We start from the raw sequence: 10,102 nt of genomic DNA, 5'->3' as shown, positions 1-10,102 counted from the left end.
GTGGTATCTGAACGATGCATACACAAAGAGACATCGATTCCAAACTATAAATAGTGGTCCCTTCTGGGAGGGAAGGCATGGGGAATGTACATCTCTTCTTTACAATTTTATTCTCACAGTAGATACTGCTCTTCGAATCAACTAAGAGAGAGGAAAAAGCCCTGTGTGGAGTGGGCTGTGGTGGGTGGAGCATGTGGCCCTAGAGGGCCACTAGGATTCAGATCTGGGGGTCCGGAGGTGATGCTCAGCTCTGAGTAGGTGGGGTGGAGACAGCTGCTCCTCAAGTTTGAAATGTGTCGCCCCCTTAAATGCTAATTGATCAAGCTTGTCTTACTTAGAACAGTTCTCCAGTGAGTCTCTCAAACTTTAATATTTAACCCCATTGACTGGGGGGGGGGTGTTTAAATGAGGACTCTGGTTCTAGATGCCCAGAGTGAGACCTGAGTCTGCATCCTCAACACACTGGTAGATGGCAGAGATGCTGTCCAAGCAGGGCCACAGCTTACTGGACGACATACCTAGAGTCACATTTGGTAGGTTGGGAGGCTTGTTGACCTGTGTTCTGTCTCTCGGGTGATGTTAGAGGGGCTGATCTGCAGGTCTCACATTCTAAGAGACTGGAACTTTTGCTGGACCTCACAGCCAGAGTTAACAATACACCTTGCCGTCACTCAAGAAGGCTATCTAAGACAAGATCTCCTGAGTAAATTGGGAGCATGGGGACCATGGGAGAGGGTTGAAGGGGAGGGGAGAGGCACGGAGGGGAGCAGAGAAAAAATGTGTAGCTCAATAAAAATCAATAAAAAAAGTATTCATTCAAAAAAAAAAGACAGCTATCTAACTATGCACTCAAACTATTTGTTTTCCCTACTTTTAAAAGAACAGTGTAATAATCAACCTTCCTTGCCTTGGATTTCCCACGCAATCAACTTCTACAACCTAAGCCAATGCATATCCGTAAATCTTCAATTGTATGCTCTTCCATGTCCCTGGCCCAGACAGCAACTGTGTATCATTTATTGAACGCAGCAAATACAGAAGTTGAAAACAGCTTCTTAAAATCCACCGTAAAAGTTGAAAGTAGCCATTTATGGATATTGGTTAATAAATAATAATGCCTGTCATCTGGTCGGTTGTTGGACTTCATCCCTTATAAAACTCTAATAAAGATTTTTGTAAAGTACCCCCGTTCCTTCCCCCATGCGATGCTTTCTGTGTTGTTCAGTAAGTACAGAGCCAAGTCCTTTGTTAGGACAGACACACACTGATGGAAGACATAGACACAGCCACAGATTCACAAGAAGCCTTCTTCAGATAGACACAGATTCAGGGTCACAACAGCCAGAGGATCGAAGACACAGGGAGCAGGCAGGAGAAAATCCAAATCTGGACCCTTTCTTGGTTGAATGACATCAAGAGGGAAGAGCTTTTCTTTCTTTCCTTACGGTGACACCTATGCAATTATTAGTGATTCAGAATTAATCACAAATGCATACAATCCAAGCAACCCTGGTATCCCTGAGCAGCCTGTCCCTCAGAAGGTAGCTGAAGTAGCAGCGTGTCATCTTGGAGGTTTGCCAGACATGCAGATGACTAGACCCACCTATGGAATCAGAGTCTGCGTTGGGATGGGGATCCCGGGGTGATGTTGTACCTGGTGCTGCGTGGGCTACCTTAATCTAGAAGATACTCCCCACAAGCCTTGCAAGCCTTTCCATCCAAAACAGCCAAGTGCCTGCCCCTTCCAGCCCTTGGACATTGAACTAATAAACTTTCTTTCCAGCTAGTTGCTTACTTCCTTCTTCCCCTTATGACACATGGCTCACAGTTCAGATCGTGATCGGGTGGCTGATAGTTGTCTCTTCACTGCCTGGAGCAGTCGTGGCCATGTCCTGTAGGAAAGAGACTCCCTCATCATGGAACAAACTTGGGCTTCCTACATCAATTCCTTAAATCAGAACTCCCTGCCCAGACGAGTGGAGGTGACCGATGGAAACTATTTTTCAGGTAGGAAAAAAGAGAGAAAGATGGAGAATTCTGGGGTTAGAAGAAGCACAAGCTGGCAAATTCCAAAGACGAAGGCTTCCTTATCAGTCCTGGTTGCGAGACTTCAGGAATGGGAGGGGTGTACGATCTAGATTGTGTCGGGGGATGCTAGGGTCTGGAAAATCAAGCTTTATTCTACCAGAATCACCTAGGAGCATTGGAAAAGAGCGAAAAGCTGTTCCGTTTATGGAAGACATATATTTTCTTGCTAAAGTATTTTCCTTATCCCCGGGGCAGAATGAAATATACAGCCGGGCACCGCTCCTTGCTATGGGCTGTCAGATTTCCACCATTTGAAGGGTGGCTTTATTTATTTATTTATTTAACTTGACAGGACGCTGGGAAAGGAGGGAGCGATTTACCGTGATAGCCTAGGAAGGGGAAACTGTTATCTTTGAGCAGTGACGATTTTTCACGCTGCTGAGAAATGACTGCAATTTGACACATGAAATCTAAGGCACAGTTAAGCGTGAGGCTGAAAAATTGTCTTTCGTTGGCTTGATGATAACCAAAAAATTCATGTCACTGTCTCCGCGTTTTCCCACGGTTAGCAAGCCTTCCCCCTGTGCCTCGGAGAGCCAGCTCGCTCTCTCTCTCTCTCTGCATTGTTAGAACAGGGGAAATAGGGCTTGCTGCTGGAAACGACAGGGTGGCCGCGCTGCCCACTGGGCAAGGCAAATCATGATGGCTGCTTCTGAAAAAAAGAATTATTTCGAATATTTTTAACTTTAAATGAATTACATATTTGGACAGACTGAAGATTCTGCCTCCACTAAACAATGCTGAATGATCCAATCAGTGGTCTTTGTCTTTTTTTTTCTGTATTCTGATTGTCTTCTATGCCATATTTAACAAATTTTACTTAAATGTTTACACATTTTGCGTAAAGTTTTCATTTACCTGGAGAAATACAAATCTCTGGATGTAACAGTCAGCCTTTAAGAGTTTTTTTTTTCCTTTTCCCGTGGCAATTATTGTCTTTCAGGGTCACTAGCCCACCTGTCATTCTCCAAAGGGGATATCATTACGGTGACGGACCTCCAGCCGATCCACGTTAGGGCAGAAGTGAAGTATGGGGAGCAGGTTCTGGGCGTGGTCAATATACCTCTTGAATACAAAGGTACAGTGTACAAAACGCTTCCTTTTCGCTCGTGAGAATTTTGGTAGAACACGGGTACAGAAGGGAGGGAAGGTCATTTCTGTCTAGTTTTGTCCAGTGATGTCACCAAAGGAAGCCAGGATATCAGCTGGGTCTTGGGTGAGTGGGGAAGCAATAGGAAGCAGACATTTTCCAGACAGCATGCGCGGTCCCGCTCCTGGGACAGGATTCTCGTGATGATGTTGACATCAGTCTGCAAAGCCTTGTACCCACACTCACGCTATGGCGTCAACTCCGTGCCTGTTGGAGACTGGGCTGAAGAAACCCCTTAGCTTTTCTCTCTTGTGCTGGATCTGGTGGTGAAATGTCCCCATGCAAGAGTAAAGCGAGTATTAGAAACTGCGGCCAAGACTACCAAGCCGTAGACATTAACAGTGTTGCCCAATTGTCGCGTTGTTCGTTTTGCTTCTGAGACAGAAAGAGGAATAAAAATACTCACCCCTTATAACTAAGAGTATACGAAATAAACATATCACAATCTGAATTACTTTGGTGGCTACAGTGGGGTCAGTTAGGAAACACCAAGAGAAGAGATACAAGAGAATGGGCAAGATGTAAGGCAGATGCAGGTGGAGAAAGAGGAAGACGCAAGCATGCGCAGAGGTGATCAGGATTTAAGAGCCAGAGAGCAATTCTGCGCAGGCGTCAAAGCTCTGGTGCAAGTGCGGTGACTTTCACCTCCATCGCTGAGATAGGGATGGTTCTGCTGGTGCTTTGGGAACACTGATGGCTATTTTGGATCCCCCATAGTAGGTTCTCCGACGCAGTAAGCCAGACCAAGCAGAATTTAAAAGACCAGGTTTTATGAGCCAAGCCTTCTTGGATGCCCTTTCCAGCCTCCCGGGGAGGTTGGGGGCGGGAGCGAATGACATGGCCGTTCTAAAGGGAATAGTTTAAATACCCGTAGGGCCTCTCGGGGTGATCATGTGCCCCAAAGAGGGTTCCTGCTATGGTAAGCTTTTGGGCGGGGGTCTTCTCCCGCACCCCTGTCCTCCGCAGAACCGGGCTTGTGGGCCCCGTTTCTCTGAGGGGGTGGGGCTTGGGGAGGCAGGCATGTTGCTGAGGTAGAATTTCCAGTAGACACCATGGTGCCACAACTAAGGCCCTTGATGAGTAATCTCTAGTCTTGACATCAAGGGAGGATCCACAGAAGGTGCGAAGGTTGGTGACAGAGCAGACCGTGCTGAATTTTGAGCAAATGATCCAAAAGGCGTGTTTGATGACTTATTTTTTAATATGCTGTTAGAAGGCTGGAGAGAGAACTCAGTCGTTAAGAGAACTTGCTACTCTTAGCACAGGGGTTCGGTTCCCAGCACTCACAATGTAGTTCACAACCATCTGTAACTCCAGTTCCAGGGGACCCCATTTCCTCCTCTGTCTTCCTCTGGTTCTACGCAGCACATGGTGGGTAGGCATACATGCAGGCAAAACACCCATACACATAAAATAAGAAAAACAAGGAAATCCTTTTCAAAGACTTACCTAAAACGCGTAGAAATGTTGAAACCTTGGACGCATCACCAACCGCACTCGACAGAAGTGGAGAAAACCAGGAAGAGCAGGATTCCCGAGGGTGGCCTCTCCCCCTGAGCACAGCCCCAGAGGCTCTCTCCTCTGGGTATGGACACACTTCCCAGCTCTCCCAGAGCGCAAGTGGGGACTTTAAAGCAGGAATTCCCTGGAAAAGAAGGAACGAAAACTATCAGTGTTGCTCCTCAGGCTTCTGGAAAAGCATTTCTGGGACCAGGGCTAACTTGGAAGGAGTCTTCTGGAATGTTCCCCAGAGCCCACATCCCCTGGCCCTTCCTGTTGACGCAGCCCAAGCTGTCAGTCTCCTCTGAGATGCAAGGCAGAATCCTTGCCTTTCTCTTCTCCGTGAGTCCTTCCTCCCAGCTGAGGCCCCGAAAGTTCTCATTTAACACTGTGATTCTTGTAGCTTAAGAGTCGGGCTTGTGTAGGGGTGTTGAGTCCATCAGCTCTGGCAACCAGAACCTCGGAAGACAGATTTTGCGGGGGAGCTGCAGCTGGCAGGTGATAGGGTCTCCAGGCAACAGACCAGCCCAGAATCCACACCCCTGCTTGCCCTCTCCACTACTACTATGCCTAACCCCGTCCCCCCTCCCCGCCCCCCCGGGAAGCAGGGACAGAAACTGTCCTAACACACAGGACTCTGTATGAGCAGTCAGAAGACCTGCCTCCTGGCTCAGGGATGTGAACTATATCCCTGCCACTCAGATTCAAAGACCTGCTGCTGTTGCAATATAAAGGGAGGTGGGACCCGCTGGGCTCTAAAGGGATTGTCAGAAGCCGGGTGGCTCTCTCTGCATGCTCAGGTGTGAGGTTGGCAGGAACAAGGAAGAGGAGAGATGTACCGGGACACTAGGAAACCCCAGGATGGCCAGAAGGCAGGAAAAGAGGCACCTCAGCGAAGAAGGCTACCCTGGAGCTCTCCCAGTTGTGAGGGCACAGCTGGAATGCACAATGAAGGCGCACCTTTGCTTCTATTACCAACGTGTGAGCTTAGCCAGCTCACCAAGCCACTGATGAGCACACCGTGCTTTAAGATTGCCGGGGATGGTGGTCCCAGTACCGCTCCGGAGGACCCTCAAGTGAAAACAGCTCCGAGCAGTAGAGTTTGAGGATGAAGCCCTAATACTGCGGCTTTGATTGGGGTCTGTTGCAGATTGCAGCGCAAAAAGATGGAGGGGTGGAGAGAGCAGAGAGCGGCCTCGGAGAAGGCCAGGCAGAGCTGGACACCTGGGGACTTACTTCCTCCTCTCGGGATTCATTTCCTGATTAGCATTCTACCATGCCTCTCTATTAAGGGTGGCCCAGAGGGTCAGATTAATCAAAGTGAAGAACATTCCACTTTAAATTGCAATTACAAGCATTATTTGTGTTTTTGAAATTCATCAGTCACCATTCACTCCCCTTACTATTTTTACAGCATTTTGGTGAATGGAACAAACAAATTTTTCAAGGCCTTGCAGGGTCAGCAGCCCCGTGCTACAAGGCAGAAATGTTCTCACGTTGTGATGAAGGGAGGGAGGCGGGCTGACTGTGTGGCGGGTATTAAAATTGAACAGGCAGTTTCTGAATAAAGCAACGTGTGATTTATGAGTCAGAGCTAAAAGCTGGTGTTTTTAGTAAACCCGCATGCAACAGGGGTCACGCACGTTGGCACTGCATTTGGGGATTCTGTTTAAGGAGCACTTGCTAGTACATTCTGCTTATTGGGTATATCAGAGTGGGTATATCAGAGCTGTGGGGTGAGGACCACTGTTTTCCGTCCAGTTATACAGCATCAGGGTATGCATTTGAGAGGCATCCTTGGTGTTTTCTTCCTGGTTTCGATGTGTAGCCTTTTTCCTTAGCATAACAGGAAATGGATATGGTCAACTCTGCTCCTGTCTGTTGCCGTGGTGCACACCAATCCAATAGCATATGTGGAAGAGGCAGAGGCAGGAAGATCAGGAGTTTGAGACTCAGCCTAGGCTACACCTTTTTGGCTGCAGAAATGGCTCAGTGGTTAAGAGCACTTGCTGTTCTTCCAGGGTACCCGAGTTCAGTTCCCAGCATCCGGTTTGGATGGTTTACGATCACTTGTAAGTCCAGCTCCAGCTCCAGTGAGTCTGAGTCCTTCTTGTGGCCTCTTCACACACCTCCACACACATATACATAACAGTTGGAAGAGGAGGAGAAAGAAAAGGAGAGAGAGAGAGAAGAGAGCAAAAACAAAAACCAAAAAACAATTAAGTTGGAAGAAGGAAGAGTCAAACATTTTCTAACATAAGACTTCCTAAATCTCAAAATTGTAAGAGAGGGATTGGTATCACAATTCCTCCTCTACATGGAAAAGAAGATCTTTAGATGCTCAAGTGTCTTCTATAAAATGGCATGTCTGCATGATAGTCGACATGGATCCTCACAGCTATTTAAATCATGTCTAGATTACTTATTACATCCAGCAGAGAGTAAGTGGTATATAAGTAGTTGGTCTGGATAGATTCAGGAATGATTATTTTTGTTTTGTTTTGTTGTTCTTTAGGACAGTCTCGTTAAGTCGCACAGGTTGGCCTTGACCTCACTATCCTTCTGTCTCATCCTCCTGAATCAAAATTTTTCCCCAGATGTTTCTTATCATAGCTGGCTCTGTCTGAAGATACAGAGCCTGCAGGAAAAGGGGGCCAGCCATTTTGTTATTGTCTTTATCATGCTTATTGTTCCGAGCTGTAAGGGGAGAAGTGATAAAATTGAATTTTAAACACGGGGCTGAACATCAGAAAGGTCTTCTTTTGAATGTTAAACCCTGTCATTGTCTGTTTGTGTCCTCAAGGGTGGAAATTCTGACAGACAAGAAGACAGGCACATAGCAGCACAATGCATGCGGCATCCAGACGCAGGCACATAGGAGCACAGTGCATGCAGCATCCAGACACAGGCACATAGGAGCACTCTGCATGCAGCATCCAGACACAGGCACATAGGAGCACAGTGCATGCAGCATCCAGACACAGGCACATAGCTGCACTCTGCATGCAGCATCCAGACACAGTCATATATCTGCACTCTGCATGCAGCATCCAGACACAGGCACATAGGAGCACAGTGCATGCAGCATCCAGACACAGGCACATAGGAACACAGTGCATGCAGCATCCAGACACAGGCACATAGGAGTACTCTGCATGCAGCATCCAGACACAGGCACATAGGAGCAAATGCATGCAGCATGCAGACACAGGCACATAGGAACACAGTGCATGCAGCATCCAGACACAGGCATATAGGAGCAAATGCATGCAGAATCCAAACACAGTGGTGTTTCCAGACTCCTAATAGTTCCCTCTGCTGCCTGAGTTTGCTCCAGAAGCTCATTTCCCAGGCCCAGATCTCAGACCCTGTAGCTTCTTGAAGCCCAATACCAAAAGAATCTGTGTCCAATTCCATAAACTGGGAATATAGTCACTTAGGGGTATAGTTTCTCCTCCAGAAAGAGAAAGCAGAAGCCCTGTGGATAAACCAAACTCAGCCAGAGTCTACACTTTTCTGCAAGGTTCCACCTTGCTGTCAGATAGAATTTGTACTGACTGAGACCCCTGCGAAGCCACCTTCATCATTCTTTGTCTGTTGAAATGACACGCTTAAGTGTCCTTCCTCCGCCCTTTGCAAACTATGTGCAGGGACCAATCCCAGAGCTAACACTGTGGGTAGCAGATAGCAGATTCTACATGAGCTGGGCTGAACCCAGGCGTTCATAGGAATCCGTTACTGCGCTCATGAACGCGAAGCCCAGTTGTCATCTACCCACTTGGTTGTGTCGCTTTCTTCCAATTAGGAAAATGGATGATCTGCTGAAAACAATATGGATGGTAGGGTCAACAGTAGCCGTGCGAAGTAATTTATTGCTTACCCGTCCACACAGGCCCTCCTATTCTGCTCATTTTGACAGCTAAGTCTCAGATCCAGTTTGTCAACTTTACAGATAAAAAGATTTTTTTTTCCGACTCTCAAATCCTATTTGGCTGTCAAAGCCCCTGCCAGGATGCGTGGCTGAGCAAAATACATTTTCTGCTAACTCCCTGAACATGCTATGTTTTGCTGTTAAGCCCAGAGAAGAGCTTCCCTGGGCTGTGGAGGATCTGAGGCTGACACCTGCAGGCATTTCCCATTCAGAACCAAAGCAAGGGAAACAGGCGTGGGATAAACGCACTTGCCATCCGAGTTAGCCCTACTTTCGAACGCCACAGTTCACAGAACAGCATTGTCTAAAGCCTCGGGAATCTGGTGCAGCTCCCAGCGCAACCACAAGCAATTCTGCCCTGATTGCTCTAACCTACATGGCCGTGCCTTTTGCTGTACAGGGAGAAACTAATGAGATGAAGAGAGCTTTCTGGGATGGGAACCTGCTAGCCCGCTGCCTAATGCACCGTGCCTGGGACCTCTGGGAGCCCACCTCCCGGATTGCCGACGTGCCTGCTTGCAGCAGAACATGCTTATGTGTCTGTCGGCGGCAATGGGGTGTAAGTGGGCTGGAAAACGGAACAGCAGGTGAGGGGAGAGCCTGCGGGGAAGCAGCTAAATGGTTCCTCCTCCCAGCACGGCAGACATCAGCATCATCTCCGGAATAGCATGTATCTCTGCCTAGTGTGCATATCGGGCACCCAGACACGGAACCACAGTAAGAAGGCCGCGGGTGGGGACTCGGAGGCAGCTGCTTTGGGCTTGCTGCTCGTGGCAGGAGCCGGGAGCTATGTCTTAGAAGTGTGAATCCGGTAACAGCTGAACTGTGTTATCTCTACGGTTATCAAGATGAATCCAGTTAAGTAGAGGACCAGAGGCCTGCTCTTCCAAGAACGTGCCCATTTCAGTTCAAAGAGAAGAGATTAAAATAAATCAGAAGTCACCGATGGTAACATTTAGTCAGCTAAGTGATGATCAAAGGGGAAACGATGTACAAGAGCTTAGAGCACTGTGGAAGGTTCCCATAAAGACTAGACGCTTCTAACTCGTGCACCCTGTCTGCTTCCTTGACAGAGGGTCCTCTTATGACAAGTGACTACGCCACAGCTGTGTTCTCCCGCGCCCATTTGGCATATCTTCCCATCCAGCGGATCTCTCCGCTGGAACATGGCCGGCCGGCAGCACTGAACAGCAAAAAGGACTTCATCTAGTCCCGGAGAGGGAGCCGGCAACGCTCCTTGGCTCTGCTCTAGTTACGGAATCCCCGGGGGACACAATATGAAGGGTATCCCCACCCCCTGTCTCACTCATGTTCCTGTCTGCTGGGCTGTAAGACAAACAGAAACCAAAGTCATAGCCGGTCCCATCTGGAGTGCCGGGGCTCTGTGACTGGGTTCACTTGGCTCTGCAGACTTCTCTGCCAGGCTTCTGTGG

At 48.1% G+C, this 10,102-nt stretch overlaps 1 protein-coding gene across 1 annotated transcript in view; it reads left to right on the top strand.

The window, feature by feature from the left end:
* Positions 1-1,882: 1,882 nt before the first annotated feature.
* LOC126516062 (protein THEMIS3-like) overlaps positions 1,883-10,102 on the top strand; it is a 37,130-nt gene continuing 28,910 nt past the window's right edge. The window contains exons 1-2 of the mRNA XM_050166220.1: positions 1,883-2,007; positions 3,032-3,166. Coding sequence (XP_050022177.1) covers positions 1,917-2,007; positions 3,032-3,166 — 226 coding nt within the window. The 5' untranslated portion in view covers positions 1,883-1,916. The remainder of the gene's footprint in view (positions 2,008-3,031; positions 3,167-10,102) is intronic.

This window comes from Alexandromys fortis, unplaced genomic scaffold (assembly GCF_014885135.2).
Source record: "Alexandromys fortis isolate MF-2015 unplaced genomic scaffold, M_Fortis_MF-2015_v1.1 scaffold_143, whole genome shotgun sequence".
NCBI classification, from domain to species: domain Eukaryota; kingdom Metazoa; phylum Chordata; class Mammalia; order Rodentia; family Cricetidae; genus Alexandromys; species Alexandromys fortis.
Note: the sequence above shows the minus strand (reverse complement) of the source record. Positions and strands in the feature narration are given on the sequence as shown.